Genomic DNA, 17,731 nt, shown 5'->3' with positions numbered 1-17,731 from the left:
GTCTACCAGATTTTTGTTTATAAATAGAGTTGTCAATCCTCGAATGGACTTTTGTGTAAGGTATTAGACCTTTTGTCCTCTGTTGGACCTTTTTCAAGGTGGGAAATTGGAGTAGATGATTTAGCATCTCAAAACTAACGGTGGAAAAAAAAAATCCAGTGCAGAATAATATTAAGTGATTATTGTTCCTGGGGTGGGGGGATATATATTCACACTTGGTTATATGCCACTCTGCTGTCCTTTGTGAATATTATTTTTTTCCATATTTAAAGAAATATTTATTTTCAAGTGTGAAATAGATCCATGTTCTAGAGGCATCTGAATAGTCGTACTGTACTTTGTGAATATTGTTAATTGTCTTATGTTTATAAATGATATTATGGTATGTAAGAGAATGTCCTTATTTTCAGGGGATGTACTCTGAAATATTTTGGGGGTAAATTGGCATTACATTTGCAACCTGTTTGCAGGTAGTTCAGGAGAAAATAAGTACATACACATCCATACATACAATAAAGTAAATTGGTTAAATTAATTTAAGATATTTATCATTTCATTAAAAACCATTTTGAGGTACTATTAAATAATTTGTAATTTTTCGCCACTTTCAGTTAATTTTCCTTCACTGTTTTATAAAATTGTAATAAAAATTATAGATTACAGAACAGAGTAGACTTGATATTGGCTATGAAGAATGGAGAAGGGTTAAGATAAGTAGAGAGGAATGGTGAGAGTGTTCCAGCTAAGGGGGAATCAAAAAGAAGGGCTTTTTTTTTTTTTTTTGCGGTACGCGGGCCTCCCACTGTTGTGGCCTCTCCCGTTGTGGAGCACTGGCTTCGGACATGCAGGCTCAGCGGCCATGGCTCACGGGCCCAGCCGCTCTGCAGCATGTGGGATCTTCCCGGACCGGGGCACGAACCCACGTCCCCTGCATCAGCAGGCGGACTCTCAACCACTGAGCCACCAGGGAAGCCCAAGAAGGGCTTCTTGAATTAAATAGAAGAGTGTGATTCAGAAAAAAAATTTCCTCCTTTGCTGAATGCTGATCACAATCATAGAATGCTTTGAAAAAAAAAAAAAAAAAAGACAGAGAAAAGAAAGACTTGAAAAACAGAAGTAAAACCTTTTAAAGGAATTTTCAAATCTGTATAAAATCTTGCCATGTTCAAGGAATGGAATCTCATTTTATGTCTCATTTAAACACACAGGTTTCCCTATTTGGATCCACCTAATGAGAGACTTATTTTGGAAGCTCTTAAACAACTCTACCAGTGTGATGCTATTGACAGGTAAAAAACAAACAAAAAACGAAAACAAAACCAACCACAGTAGATATTAATCTCTTTTTAAAATAGGGTTCTTTTTTTTTTTTTTTTTTTTTTTTTGTGGTACGCGGGCCTCTCACTGTTGTGGCCTCTCCCGTTGCGGAGCACAGGCTCTGACACGCAGGCTCAGTGGCCATGGCTCACGGGCCTAGCCGCTCCGCGGCATGTGGGATCTTCCTGGACCGGGACACGAACCTGTATCCCCTGCATTGGCAGGCGGACTCTCAACCGCTGCGCTACCAGGGAAGCCCTGGGTTCTTTTTTTTAAATTATTTATTTTTTATTTATTTATGTTTGGCTGCATTGGGTCTTTGTTGCTTCGCACAGGCTTTCTCTAGTTGTGGCGAGGTGGGGCTATTGTGGTGCATGGGCCCCTCATTGCGGTGGCTTCTCCTGTTGCAGAGCACGGGCTCTAGGCACGTGGGCTTCATTAGTTGTGGCACACGGGCTCAGTAGTTGTGGCTCGTGGGCTCTAGAGTGAAGGCTCAGTAGTTGTGGCACACAGGCTCAGCTGCTCCGTGGCACGTGGGATCCTCCCAGACCAGGGCTCGAACCTGTGTCCCCTGCACTGGCAGGCGGATTCCCAACCACTGTGCCACCAGGGAAGCCCTAAAATAGGGTTCTTAATACTTTCCTTTATCATTAGTAAGTGATTTGTTTGAATTGAATGGATTGCTTTCCCTGAAATTAAAAGTTGTCCTCAATCTTTCTTCACCACAGTTCTGAAATTGTACCATAAAACTGTTTTGTTTAGTATTGATATTATTTAACAAGTAATTTCTTTCTTTTTTTTTTTTTTTTTTTTTTGTACTTTCTGACTGCTTTCATCCAATTCTCCCTCCCTTCTCACCCACTTCTGGTAACTACAAATCTGATCTCTTTTTCTATAAGTTTGTATGTTTGTTTGCTTTTGAAGTATACTTGACCTACAACACTATGTTTTTCCCTAACAAGTAATTTCTGAGTACCACTTCAGTGCCAGGCATTATGCTGGGTACATCAAAATGATGAGACCCAGAGTCCTTGTTCTCATGATTGTGTGATAGGAAAAGATGTGGTAATTATCACTGTCTCATTTCTTTAAGGACATTTTCCGTGCTTCTGTAGCATTGTGTGTCTTTTATTATACTACTTTATTCTGCCTCATTGTTTAGTTTTTTGGATATATAGGCCCTTGAGAGCAAGGAATTTATCATCTTTATATTTCTCTTATCAATGAACACAGTGTATCATATTTCTTATCTTGAATTGAATTTCTGGAGGTAATTTAAAGTAATCTAAATTATATCTGACTTATTCTGAATGATAAACATTTCCTTTGTACTCTCCCAAGGTAGAAAGACTTAAAAACTTTTTCTTTCCATTAAGGAGTGGCCATGTGACCAGATTGGGTTTGTCTATGGTAGAATTTCCTCTCCCTCCACATCTGACATGTGCAGTAATAAAGGCTGCTTCTCTGGACTGTGAAGACCTATTACTTCCAATAGCAGCAATGCTGTCTGTGGAAAATGTCTTCATTAGACCTGGTAAGAAGTTTATTGATGAGTTTTCTTTTCTAATTAATAGATTTTATTTTTTAGAGCAGTTTTAGCTTTCTAGAAAAAATGAGGGAAAGTACAAACACAGAGTTTTCCCTATTATTAACATCTTTCATTAGTGTGGTACCTTCATTACAATTAATGAGCCAATATTGATACATTATTATTAACTAAGGGATCACTGTTTGTATTGTGAATTCTGTGGGTTTTGACAAATCTGTAATGACACATACTCACCATCAGAATATTGTGCAGAATAGTTTCACTGCCCTAAACGTTTCCCATGTTCCACTTAGTCATTCCTACATCCCTTCCCCCAAACTCTTAGCAACCACTGATCTTTTTACTGTCTTCATAGTTGTGCCTTTTCCAGAATGCCATATAATTGGAATCATACAATATGTAGCCTTTTCAGATTGACTTCCTTAACTTAGCAATGTGCTTTTACGGTTCCTCTATGTCCTTTTTTTTTTTTTTTTTTTTTTTTTTGGAGTATGGTTGCTTTACAACGTTGTGTTAGCATCCACTGCACAACAAAATGAATCAGCCATACACATACAGATATCCCCTCCATTTTGGACTTCCCTCCCGTTTAGGTTACCACAGTGCATTAGGTAGAGTTCCCTGTGCTATATAGTATGTTCCCATCAGTTGTCTATTTTATACATAGTATTGAAAATGTATATGTGTCAATCCCAGTCTCACAATTCCTCCCACCCCACCCCTTTCCCCTTTGGTATCCATACATTTGTTCTCTACGTCTGTCTCTATTTCTGCTTTGCAAATAAGATCATCTATACCATTTTTCTAGATTCCACATATATGTGTTATTATATGATATTTGCTTTTCTCTTTCTGACTTACTTCACTCTGTATGACACTCTCTAGGTCCATCCACATCTCTACAAATGACCAGTTTCATTCCCTTTTATGGCTGAGTAATATTCCATTGTATATATGTACCATCCTCCATGTCTTTCTGTGGCATGATAGCTCATTTCTTTTTATTGCTGAATAAAATTCCATTGTGTGCAATTTGTTTATCCATTCAGATATTGAAGAACATCTTGGTTGCTTTCAAGTCTTGGCAGTTATGGATAAAGCTGCTCTAAACATTTGTGTACATGTTTTTGTGTGAACATCGATTGTCAACTCATTGCCAAACTGTATGATAAGACTATGTTTAGATTTGTGAGAAACTGCCCAACTATCTTCCGAAGTGTCTGCACCATTTTGCATTCCCACCAGCAATGAGCCTGAGATTCCTGTTTCTCCACATCCTCAACAGCTTTCAGTGTTGGCAGTGTTTTGGGTTTTGGCTATTCTCATAGGTGTGTAGTGGTATTTCATTGTTGTTTTAATTTGCAGATCCCTGATAACATATGATGTTAACTGTCTTTTCATATGCTCATTTGCCATTTGTGTATCTCCTTTGGTGAGGTGTCTGTTCCAGCCTTTTTTAATCAGGTTATTTGTTTTCTTATTGTTGAGTTTTAAGAGTTCATTGTATGTTTTGGATAACAGTTCTTTATCAGAAATGTCTTTTGCAAATATTTTTTCCCAGTCTGTGACTTGTTTTCTCATTCTCTTGACATTGTCTTTCACAGAGCAAAAGTTTTTAATTTTAATGAAGTCCAGCTTATCAATTATTTCTTTGATGGGTCATGCCTTTGTGTTATATCTGAAAAGTCATCACCATACCCAAGTTCATCTAGATTTTCTCCTATGTCATCTTGTAGGAGTTGATGTCCTTTTGTTCCAGCCCCATTTATTCAAGACTCCTTTCTCCATTGTAATTCCTTTGCTCCTTTGTCAGAGTTAATTTGGTTGAATTTGTGTGGATCTATTTCTGGGCCTTGTATTCTGTTCCATTGATCTGTTTTCCTATTCTTCTGTCTGTACCACACTTTCTTGATTATTGAAGCTTTATAATAACTCTTGAACCTGGATAGAATCATTTATCCAGCTTTTCTCTTTCCCTTCAGTATTGTTTTGACTATTCTGGGTCTTTTCCCTTTCTATATAAACTTTAAACCCAGTTTGTTGATATCCACAAAATAACTTTCTGAGACTTTAATTGAGATTATATATTTTTTAATAAGATTTTTTAAATATTTATTTTATTTATTATTTATTTTTGGCTGCGTTGGGTCTTCGTTGCTATGCACGGGCTTTCTCTAGTTGTGGTGAGCAGGGGCTACTCCTTGTTGCGGTGCGTGGGCTTCTCATTGCGGTGGCTTCTCTTGTTGTGGAGCACGGGCGCTAGGCACGCGGGCTTCAGTAGTTTTGGCACGAGGGCTCAGTAGTTGTGGCTCACAGGCTCTAGAGCGCAGGCTCAGAGTTGTGGCACACAGGCTTAGTTGTTCTGCGGCATGTGGTGTCTTCCTGGACCAGGGCTCAAACCCGTGTCCCCTGCATTGGCAGGCAGATTCTTAACCACTGCACCACCAGGGAAGCCCCTAATTGAGATTATATTGACTCTATAGATCAAAAGGGAAAGAAGTGACATCTTGACAGTATTGTCTTCCTATCCATGTACAAGGAATATCTGTTTATTTAGATCCCCAGTAATTCACTGAACATTTTTTTGATTACCGTATAACTAGCCCTACGAAAGATGAAACTGAAGATAAACAATTTTTTTCATTTTGTTATTCTTTAACTTAGTTTTTTGAAATAGGGAGTATATAACGTTCCTGGCTGAAAGTTAATTTCCTTTCACTGGTAAAGGAAGATAGTATGGTGAACCTTTGCCCTGTTATAATACATTAGTAATATATTAACCTTTTTTTTTTTCTACAATCAAAAAAAAAAGGTAGGTCAGCCCTTGTACACTTAGAGAATTGTTTTGAAGTTTCCATGTCTTTAGCCTTCTGCTTCTTTCCTTTCTTAGTGTGTCAGTACAGGGTACAACTTGGTTCATCACACGTGAGCTTTGCTTTCTTCTAGTGCGTGGTGGGGAGGGTTGGGGGGGTGGTTCACAATTTTTTTTTTCCAAAGAGCTTCTGAGTAGATAGTATATCTTACCTGCAACCAATACTAACAATAGTGTGCTATCTCACTGGCCAAATCCCTTTATGATTGTGAGTGTTGGGTCCAGATTGGTTTATTATTGTGATGGTTATAATGGAGGATACGTTTCTCTATAAAAATACTCTGTAGTTTAATTAGTGTGCTACCTATCCCAAATAGATTGCAGTGTAGTTTTTAAGTGTCAGAATTTTGATTCTAGTAGTACCCTAATTGCAGGGGTTTTTTTTTTTTCTAGTATAATACTATATGCAGTAAATAAGGTTGGCTGGCTTTCATTAGGTAGTATCAAAGCTAAAAATACTATTTAAAAAAACTATTACAGAGTATTGAAATGGGGGTCAAGAGCTCAGGATTCTAACCTGACTCACTGCTACCTAATTATCTGACTGTTGGCCTAGTTTTTCTGGACTTCATTTGTAAAACCAGGGAGCTGGATTAAGGTGATCCAACTCCAACAGTCTTGTAATGCCAGAAAAAAGGAAATGTTTTTCCTTGTTGGAATATTGAAATAGATGAAACTAGTCTGGTGTTACATTTTTTTGTGTGTGTGGAGGTGGGGTATAACATTTTATTGTAATACAATTTCAAACTTACAGAAATGTTGAAAGAGTCGTAAAAGAATTTTTTTTTAACTTTCATCTAGTTTCAGCAGTTTTTAACATTCTCCTGCATTTGCTTTATAATTCTCTCTGTGCATGTATACATATACGTATTTATTTATTATTTTTTATTTTTTGGCTGTGTTGCTGTGTGTGGGCTTTCTCTAGTTGTGGTGAGCGGGGGCTACTCTTTGTTGAGGTGCGTGGGCTTCTCATTGCTGTGGCTCCTCTTGTTGTGGAGCACGGGCTTTGGCGTGTGGGCTACAGTAGTTGCAGCATGCAGGCTCAGTAGTTGCGGCACATGCACCCTAGAGCACACGGGCTTCAGTAGTTGTGGCCTGTGGGCTCTAGAGTGCAGGCTCAGTAGTTGTGGCTCATGGGCCTAGCTGCTCCGAGGCATGTGGAATCTTCCTGGACCAGGGATTGAACCCACGTCCCCCTCACTGGCAGGCAGACTCTTAACCACTGCACCACCAGGGAAGTCCCTACATATATGTATTTATAAATATGCACTTTATTTCTTTTTCTGAATCATTTGAGAGTAAATTGGAAACATTGTGCTCCCTTACCACAAAACATTTACATGTACATTTACCAAGAACATGGGCAATCTCTTACTTAACCATAGTACATTTATCAAAATTAGGAAAGTTAACTGATACAATGCTGTTATCTAGTCCAGAGTCCATATTCAAATTGTCCATTGTCCCTAGAGTATACAGAAGTAGTTTCAGAATTGCTAAGCTATACCACCGTGAAAGGCAGTCCTGTATAAGTAGAGTTCAATATTTGCTTATAGTTGTGTTTTGTTTTTTTTTTGAGGCAAAATCTACATGTAGTGAAGAGTATAAATCCTAAGTGTATAATTCAGTGAATTTTGTGAAATAAATTTACCAATGTACCCTACACGCCTGTCAAGATATAGAAGTTTCATCACTCCAGAAAATTCTCTCAGTGCCCGTTCTCAGATTCCATCCTACCTCCCCCCAGCAAGCCACTTTTCTGACTTTTTTCAGGTTAGTTTTGCCCCTTCTGAAACTTCACATAAATAGAATTATACAGTACGTGCTTTTTTGTGTTTGGCTTCTTTTGGTCAACATATTGTATGTGAGATTCATACATGTTCTTGTATGTATCAGTGCTTTGTTCTTTTTATTGTTGAGTAGTATCCTGTTGTATACTACAATTAGTTTATCCATTATCCTATTGATGGACATTTGAATTGTTTCTTGTTTGACGCCATTTATAAATACAGCTATTTTGAAAATTCTTGTGCAAGTCTTTTGTAGATATATATTTTTATTTTTCTGAGATAAATACCTAGGAGAAAAATAGCTGCATTACTGAGTTTAACTCTAAGAAATTGCCAAATCTTTTCCCACAGTGTCTCTACCATTTAAAAATCATATCAACAGTGTTTGAGAGTGCAACTTGCACTACATGTCCTCCTCAACATTTGGTGTTGCCAATCACTTTCATTTTATATATTCTGTTATATATTAGTGATACCTCTTTGTGGTTTTAATTTGCATTTTCCTGATGACTAATAATTTTGAGCACTTTTTTGTGTGATTATTGATCATTTATCTGTCTTTGTGAAGTATCTATTATAGTCCTTTGCCCATGTTTTAAATTAAAAAAATATATATATATTGAATCTGGTAGTTCTTTACTCTAGGTACAAGTTATTTGTTAGGTATGAGTTGTGCATATTTTCTTCCCAGCCTGTGGCTTTTCTGTTTGCTTTTTTCACAGTGTCTTTTGATGAGAGAGGTTTTGAATTTTGAAGAAGTCTTACGATATCAATTTTTGTGTGTGTGTGGTTATTGCTTTCTGCATGGTAAGAAATGTTTTCCTGCCCCAAGATAGTAAAAATATGCTTCTCTCTTGTATCTCTATTGATACTTCGATCTAGAAGCTTTACAGTTTCTAGCCATTAAGTTTAGGACAGTAATCCATCTGAAATTAAGCTTTGTATATGGTGTGAGGTAGGGGTCTAGATTACTTTTTTCCTGTGAATATCCACTTTTTCCAGGACATTTGTTGAAAAGATTTACTTTCCTGCATTGAGTTGCTTTGGCACCTTTGTTAAAAATCTGTGAAAAGTAGGGGGACTTCCCTGGTGGTCCAGTGGTTAAGACTCCATATTTCCACTGCAGGGGGCACAGGTTCTATCCCTGGCCGGGGAACTAAGATCCCACATGCTGCGCAGTGTGGCACGGCCAAAAAAAGAAGTTAAAAAAAAAAAACCTTATTAAAAAAAAGTCTGCAGAAAGTATATGTGTAATAGTCTATTTCTGGACTTTATTTTATTCCATAGATCTATTTGTCTATCCTTATGTCAGTGCCAACTTTGTATTGATTACATAGCTTATGATAAATTTTGAAATCAGCTAGAAAAAGAAGCAGAATATTTATATTTTCAGTATTGTTTTGATTATTCTATATTCTTTATATTTCCATATAAATTTTAAAATCAGCATATTAGTTTCTTAAAAATAAGCCTGCTAAGAATTTAGATAGAGATTGTATTGAAAACTTTGCTGGCTTTTTGCCATTTCTTAACATATCCTTGTTCTATTGTTGTCATATATATTATATTTACATACATTATAAACCCCACAATACAGTATTGTAATTTTTCCCTTAAACCTTCATATGTCTTTGAAAGAAGTTAAGAGAAGAAGAGAAAAATTAAGTCTTTTCCATAGCTAGAAGTAAAAGTCCAGGTGTTAGTTTTTAAACTCTTATTTAGAACCCTCTATCTGTGGGTGGACTGCTGACTCAGTTTTTTAGCCTTTCACGTTGTTCAGGTCTTAAGTTTTGATTATGTGGTTTTTTTTTTTTTTTTATTAAGTCCTTGAGGTGGTTTTTGGTATCTTGAAGGCCTTTATTTGGGATCTACACTTTAGCAATTCCAGGAAAAGGGAGACTTTCCTTTGCTAGCCTAATACTTGGCCTTAGATATCTATGGACATAGGTCATTATAATTCTTTAGAATATTGAGATAATAGCCAATAGGAATACGTCTTGTATTCTGTGCTTTGATTTGATGGGAAATTTTTGAGTAAGTCTTGCCCTTTTGAAGCACGTGATATCAGTGATGTTAATGGATATGAAGCATGAATTACCCTGAAAGCCCTCAGGTAACACATAGATTTATCAGTGTTTCTAAATTCCATGCAATGAAAACATAACTGTAAAGCAATGGCCTTATCTATTGTCTTGTCAGATTTAAGATTAAGTTTATTTTCCTTAGATACTGACCTAGGCCCTCTTTTTAAAAAGTAGGTAATACATGTGTTGCTATTGTCAAATATATTACATTTCTATGTTATAGGCCCAACAATACAATTTTATAGATAATGTTTCATGCAATTTCTTTTAAATACATAAGGGAATAGAAGAAATAATCAATAATAATATAATCATACTCTTTTAAAAAATTTACCTACATTTTAACTTTTACCAGTGCTCTTTTTTAGTGTCATTCAGATTACCATCTTGTGTCACTTCCTTCAGCCTGAATAACTTCTTTTATTATTAATTGTAAGGCAGGTATGCTAGCAATGAATTCTTTCAGGTTTTGTTTTCCAGGAATGCCTTTATTTTGCCTTCATTTTGAAAGATAGTTTTGCTGGATATAGGATTCTTAGTTAATGGTGGTTTTCTTTCAGCATTATATTATCCCACAGTCCTTTGGCCTCCATCATTTCTATTGAAATTCGACTTTTAATTTTATTGAAGTTCTTTTGTTCACAACAAGTAAATTTTCTCTTGCTCCCTTCAGTATTTTGGCTGTTATATGTCTGTGGATCACTTTGCTTTTATCCTACTTGGAGTTCATTAAGCTTCTTGAATGTGTAGATAAATGTTTTCCATCAAATTTTGGAATTTCTCAGCCATTATTTTCTCAAAAAATTTTCTGCCCCTTTCTCTGTCCTCTTCTTCTGGCACTCCCATTATGCATATGTTGGTGTGCTTAATGATGTCCCGTATTTCTCTGAGACTCTTTGGATTGCCTGATCTCTCTTGATCTATATTTTGCTGATTCTTTCTCCTGTGAGTCCAAATCTACTGTCGAACTCCACTTAGTGAAGTTTTCGTTTTGTTTATTGTACATTTCCATTTCAGCAGTCAGCCACTGATTGGTTGGAGGTTGTTCCTAACCCCCTTAAGCCACTGGTGTTTGCACCCTTTACTGTTGGATTTATGTTGTGTGGCTTGAAGACTATTTTCACAGTTCAGGGAGTTTATGAGTTTGTCCTGTGTTCAGCCAAAGACAGAGGCTCAGATGTTCCCTCTCCTTTTGCTTCTTGGGCATCTGCACAGTCTTCCAGAGCATCAGGACAAACTATGATTTTTGCAGTTTTCTCTGATATTTCTGTTAAATGTTTGGCTGGTTTCATTTATTACAAACTCATAGGTAACATCATACTCAGTGGTGAAAAGCTAAAACCTTTTCTCTAAAGCAGGAACAAAACAAGGATGTGCACTCTAGCCACATCTGTTCAACATAGTATTGGAAGTCTGAGCCACAGCAGTCAGACAAGAAAAAGAAATAAAAGGCATCCAAATTGGAAGGGAAGAAGTAAAACTGTCACTGTTTGCAGATGACATGATACTGTACATAGAAAACCCTAAAGTCTGCATCAAAAAATTATTAGAATTAATAGATGAATTCAGTAAAGTTGCAGGATACAAAATTAGTATTCAGAAATCTGTTGATTTTCTATACACTAATAGTGAACTATCAGAAATAGGAAGCAAGAAACTAATTTATTTTAAATTACATCAAAAAGAATAAAATACCTAGGAATAAACTTAACCAAAGAAGTGAAAGACCTATACTGTGAAGATTATAAATCATTGATGAAGGAAATTGAAGATGGTACAAAGAAATGGAATGGTATCTCATGTTCCTGGGTTGGAAGACTTAATATTGTTAAAATGTCCACACAACTCAAAGCAATCTGTGGATTTAATGCAATCCCTTTCAAAATACCCGTGACATTTTTCACAGAACTAGGACAAATAATCCTAAAATTCGTATGGAACCACAAAAGACCCTGAATTGCCAAAGCAATCTTGAGAAAAAAGAACAAAGCTGGAGGTGTCATACTCCTTGACTTCAGACTGTACTACAAAGCTACAGTAATCAAAGCAGCATGATACTGGCTCAGAAACAGACATATAGATCAACAGAACAGAATAGAGAGCCCAAAAATAAACCCATGCACTTATGGTCCATTACTCTATGACAAAGGAGTCAAGAATATATACAGTGGAGAAAAGACAGTCTCTTCAATAAATGGTGTTGGGAAAACTAGACAGCTATATACATGTAGAATGTATGAAAAAGAATGTATAAAAGAATGAAATTAGAACGTTTTCTCACTCCATGTATAAAAATAAACCCCAAATGGATTAAAGACCTGAAGCCATAAAACTCATAGAATAGAACATAGGCAGAACATTCTTTGACATAAATCATAGCAATATTTTTTTGGATCTGTCTTCTAAGGCAAAAGAAACAAAAGCAAAAATAAACAAGTGGAACCTAATTCAACTTAAAAGCTTTTACGCAGCAAAGGAAATGATTGACAAAACAAAAAGACAACCTACTGAATGGGAGAAAATATTTGCAAGTGATATGACTGAGAAGGGGTTAATATCCAAAATATATAAATAGTGCTTGCAACTAAATATCAAAAAAACAAACAGCCTGATTGAAAAATGGGCGGGGAATTCCTTGATTGTCCAATGGTTAAGACTCCGTGCTTTTGCTGTCGAGGGCTTGGGTTCAGTCCCTGGTTGGGGAACTACAATATCCCACAAGCCCTGCAGCAAAAAAGGGGGTGCAGAAGACCTGAATAGACATTATTCCAAAGAAGATATACAGATGGCCCAACAGGTACATGAAAAAATGCTCAACATTGCTAATTATCAGAGAAATACAAATCAGAACCACAATGAGATATCACCTTGACACCTGTCAGAATGACTATCATCAAAAAGTCTACACATAATAAATGTGGCGAGGATGTGGAGGAAAGGGAACCCTAGTATACTGTTGGTGGGAATGTAAATTGGTGCATGCAGTGTGGAAAACAGAATGGAGTTTCCTCAAAAAAACTAAAAATAGAACTACCTTATCATCCAGCAATTCCACTTCTGGGTATACATTTGAAGCAAATGAAAACACTAATTTGAAAAGGTAACATGTATCCCAGTTATAGCATTGTAGCAGCATTATTTACAATAGCCAAGATATGGAAGCAACCTAAGTGTTCATCAACAGATGAATGGTTAAAGAAGATATGGTGTATATATATATATACATACACACACACACACACACACACACACACACACACACACACACAATGGGATATATCTTAGCTGTAAAAAAGAATGAAATTCTGCCATTTGCAACAATGTGGATGAAATAAGTCAGACAGAGAAAGACAAATACTCTGTTATCACTTATATGTAGAACCTAAAAAATAAATGAATTTACATAACAAAACAGAAACAGACTCACAGATATAGAAAACAAACTAGTGGTTACCAGTGGGAAGAGAGAAGGGGGGATGGATAATATCGTGGTGTGGGATTAACAGATGCAAACTACTATGTATAAAATAAATGAGCAACAAGGATATATTTTTCAGCACAGGGAAATATAGCCATTATTTTGTAATAACTTATTTTTTTAAATAAATTTATTTATTTATTTTTGGCTGTGTTGGGTCTTCGCTGCCGCACGCAGGCCCTCCCCAGCTGCAGCAGGTGGGGGCTACTCTTCGTTCGGTGCACGGGCCTCTCACCGCAGCGGCCTCTCCTGTTGCAGAGCACGGCCTCCAGGCACACATGCTTCAGTAGTTGTGGCTTGCAGGCTCCAGAGCGCAGGCTCAGCAGCTGTGGCACACGGGCCCAGTTGCTCCGTGGCATGTGGGATCCTCCAGGACCAGGGCTCGAACCTGCGTCCCCTGCACTGTCAGGTGGATTCCCAACCACTGAGCCACCAGGGAAGTCCCTGTAATAACTTTAGATGGAGTATAATCTATAAAAATACTGAATCACTCTGTTGTACACCTGCAACTATTATAATATTGTAAGTCAACCATGCTTCAATAAAAATAGTTTGGCTGCTCTACTTCAATTTTTGCTGGTCTGCCTCTATTGATATTACGCCAAGCTGTCATTCTCCATGGATTGGTAGCTGATTGATCTGTTTTTGACAGTGCCCTGGGGCATAAATTGCTCCATAGTCTGATCCAAATAAAGTTAGGCACCTTGGCAAGAGCATTCCTTGGTATCATCCAGGTCTGATTCCTTGAGGCAACAATTGCTACCTGTTTCTTATTCATACTTAAAGAGACACTCTTGCTATATGTACATATATGACCTAGGCTTAATTTTTTTTTTTAATTTATTTTTGGCTGCTTTGGTTCTTTGTTCCTGTGCACAGCTTTCTTTAGTTGCGGCGAGTGGGGGCTACTCTTTGTTGCGGTGTGCAGGCTTCTCATTGCGGTGGCTTCTCTTGTTGCAGAGCACAGGCTCTAGGCATGCGGACTTCAGTAGTTGTGGCACGCGGGCTCTAGAGCACAGGCTCAGTAGTTGTGGCGCACGGGCTTAGTTGCTCCGCGGCATGTGGGATCTTCCCAGACCAGGGCTTGAACCCGTGTCCCCTGCATTGGCAGGCAGATTCTTAACCACTGCGCCACCAGGGAAGCCCCTAGGCTTAATTTTTAAACCTGGATTGATGAAGCAGGCTTCAGCTGTTACAAAATGCAGCTTCACTTTTTGAGCATGTGACTTGCTGAGATCTTGCTACACCCTAAAATATGTATTCATTGTCCAACTGCTTTTAAGTGCATTTATAGTCTTTATAGGTTAAGCATTTCTTTCTGGCTTGCGTCTTAGTCATTGTAGATCACCTAATTTAGTTTATTATATACTTATTGGTAAAACTGGCTAGTATTTTCAGATCTAACATTGAATAAAGATTTTAAACATCAAAATGATGATTTTGCTCTAGTAAACTGTGTACACAGCGTCTGCTAGTATAGATATTGCTTTAGAAGTCAGACAGTGGAGTGAGGGCTCTTAAATGTTTTTAAGGTGGTAAACAGCATCACCTTAAAATGGAACAAATTTAAAATAACATTGTGTTGGTTTTTAAGTTTTTAATTATTTTAACTGTGACATTTTTAGAAATAAATCATACTTCATGTGTATGTGTCACTTACAGCCTTACTCCCCTGCTTCAGCTCTGAGGATTGTTGTTATTAAAACCCTTTCTGTGTAATAGTTTTATTTTCTGATTGGTTGTTATATAGAAAAGTATTAACTTATATTCCCAAAGAGAGAAGTTCAGCTGATAGAGCCTTGTGTTGCTGCTTCAGCTTCTTATTTAGTTTTTGCCTCAGTAGCATTATTTGCATGAGTTAAAACTGATAATAGAATTTCAATCTGGGGAAAGATAATAAACTAAAGAAAATGACAAGTCTGCTGGGAAAGTAATTAAAGATGGATAGTCAAACTACTGTTTAGTCAGAGTATAAACTTGCTGAGATTGTAGGAACTGTGTGTGATATGGTTTTTTACTTTCCTATAGAAATCCTGAATTTACTATGGGACTTCTGCCAGTTTTAATTTTAATTAATTAGGTTATTTTTAAGAGAAGAGATAGGGAAAAGGAACAAAAATATGTTCTGTATTTTCTCTTGACTTTGAGAGTAACAGGGGGAGAGAGAGAGACAGAGAGAAGGTAGTAGCAATGTGGGAAGGACAGCCAGAAAAGCAGTGTGCTCTCTACATTTTTTAAAGTGTGAGCAGGTAGCCACTCTTTAAACAACAGAGATCCAACACTAACCATGCAGTTAATCTTTACAAAATATAAACTGAGTTTAGAACTGTAATCCACTAAAATTTATTGTAGTTATTATGACATTTTATTAAGAGATGGTAAGCCATTTGTGTAAATTGTTGTAGTAGGTATTACAGCTAAATTGAACATTTCTAGGGTCAGCTGGAGGCAGAGAAGAGAAGAACTGAACCATAATAGGAAGCTTCTCTGAGGCTTCATAGCCCAGAGGTCGGAGGAGGCTGGGACTTTACATTTGTATGGCAGGGATACCACAGTTCAAGGATGCAGCAGCCCCTGGCTGATAGGTAGGCTTGTCTCTTAGTGTTGGAGCCAAGACAGAGTTGATGCTTGAGTCTAGTGCATAGTACCTTCTGGGCAGTGGTGTTTGGGTGCATGAAATTAGATGTTTTGGCTTAAAAATCAATATCCATGACTGGTTCAAGAGATAGTCATTATATCTTCACCTTGGCAGGGCCATTCGTATGGCCATATTTGCTCTCCTTTTGTCTCTAGCTGCTTCCTTCAGTTGTTACCCAGGTCACATAGGTGGAAGCCACTTAAAGCCTGGGATAGAAGACTTTATATCTTCATGAGTGTTTCATTTAATCAGATTGCTTTCTTCCTAATACCAGGAACTGATGCTTTGCACATTCACGTTGTAGTCTGTCTAAGTGCTGCTGCCTGGAATTGGGCAGCATGGTGCCTCTGCCAAATCTAGCTGCGATGGGCATACTGAACGAGTAGGGTGGGGGTTTGATGCCCTACAATGAGGGAAGAAGCCCTAGGACCTTTTGACAAAAAAGGGGGGGGGTTAAGTTTAGAAACAGGCAAAACACTTCTTTGGGGTTAGAAGTCAGGATATGGGTTATCCTTGTGGACGGGAATGGGTAGTTATTGGAAGGAGAGCAAAAAAAGGGCTCTGGGATGCTGGTAATATTCTGCTTGTTGATCTGGGTGTTGGGTACATTGGTATGTTATATTTGTGACCACTCATTGACCTGTACACTTTTGACCTGTGTAGTTTTCTGTATGCATGATATACTTCAATATAAAGTTAAAAAAGAAAAGTTTGTCGTAGTTCATTTCTGCATATATGATGGTCCTAATTGTCCATAATTAGGAATTGGATAAATAGGGTCTGGTTAAATTGTGTTGTGTTCCTTATACCCCTGAGAAATACAATGTAGGTATGTTTGAGAATGAATAATTCTATATGTACTTACATTAAGCTGTTACTAATAAAGGAAATTTCAGAAGGTATATCCCACTTATGTAAAAATAAACGATTATACACAATGCTTGTATATATATAGAAAATATCTTGAAGGACACACAGTAAATAATTAAGAGTGGTTAGCCTTGAGGATTGGTTTATGGGTAATGTAACAAAGTGGGGAACATTGAACTTTTACGTAAGTATTTTTTACTGTGAGCATGGGTTACTCTTATGGTAAAACCAATACTAAATTCTAAATACTTTTTGGGAGGAATAATGTTGCTATTCTGGTAAAATCTCCAAAGTGTGATTAAAGAAGAAAAGGAACTGTGGGAGTAGAGACCCCCCAGAAGAGTTAATGTACTTCTCCCTTATTGCACCTCAGAGGGCGAGGCAGATTTTAATGAGCTTGAATAAACAAAGTGAATATAGGCACTTGATGTAAAGTAGAACTAAACTGCCTTTCCAATTGTCGTTTTAGTTGATCCAGAGTACCAGAAGGAAGCAGAACAGAGACATCGAGAATTGGCAGCTAAAGCTGGAGGATTTAATGACTTTGCGACTTTAGCTGTCATCTTTGAACAGTGCAAATCAAGGTATGTGAGATAGTTCTTCGTACTGGAAAGTGTTAGTTTGAAATGTATCTTCAATATAGTATATTATTTTAGACAGTAAGGTTCAGTGGGAATGATACTGACCTCAAGGTATTTTTGTGAACATTAGTGGGATTTCTCTGTCAGGTGACTATGACTTAGTAGTCATTTATTGCATAACATTAGTTCTCTTCTTTCTTCTCCCCTTAAACCTTTCCTGAAAACTGACCTTATAGAATTTTGGCTCTGTATAAGTAGCTTAGTTGAGAAAATGATTGGATATTTGTTAAAGCGTATATGAATAAAAAGGAACCCATTTCCAAATCATGTTTTAATTCACTTAGAGGCACCTGCATTAACTTGTTAAAGCATATATGAATAAAAAGAAACCCATTTTACGAATCATGTTTTAATTCACTTACAGGCACCTGCATTAATTTGTTTTTTCAAATTCCTTAAAGTGCTTTTTTATTAATTGGACAGGTCTCATAAAAGAGCTGACAGTTGCTATGGGTTTCTAGTTGTGTAATAGAAATGAGAACGTTAGACTGT

General features: G+C 37.1%; 1 protein-coding gene across 2 annotated transcripts in view; it reads left to right on the top strand.

Annotated features, from left to right (window-relative positions):
* The window catches only part of DHX40 (DEAH-box helicase 40), a 53,834-nt gene that overhangs the window by 21,601 nt on the left and 14,502 nt on the right, over positions 1-17,731 (top strand). For both annotated transcript variants that reach the window (XM_030881766.3, XM_030881765.3), the window contains exons 11-13: positions 1,209-1,289; positions 2,694-2,851; positions 17,068-17,182. In XM_030881766.3, the coding sequence (XP_030737626.1) occupies positions 1,209-1,289; positions 2,694-2,851; positions 17,068-17,182 (354 nt within the window). The remainder of the gene's footprint in view (positions 1-1,208; positions 1,290-2,693; positions 2,852-17,067; positions 17,183-17,731) is intronic.

Source organism: Globicephala melas, chromosome 20 (assembly GCF_963455315.2).
Source record: "Globicephala melas chromosome 20, mGloMel1.2, whole genome shotgun sequence".
NCBI classification, from domain to species: domain Eukaryota; kingdom Metazoa; phylum Chordata; class Mammalia; order Artiodactyla; family Delphinidae; genus Globicephala; species Globicephala melas.
This window is presented reverse-complemented; position numbering and strand designations above follow the sequence as displayed.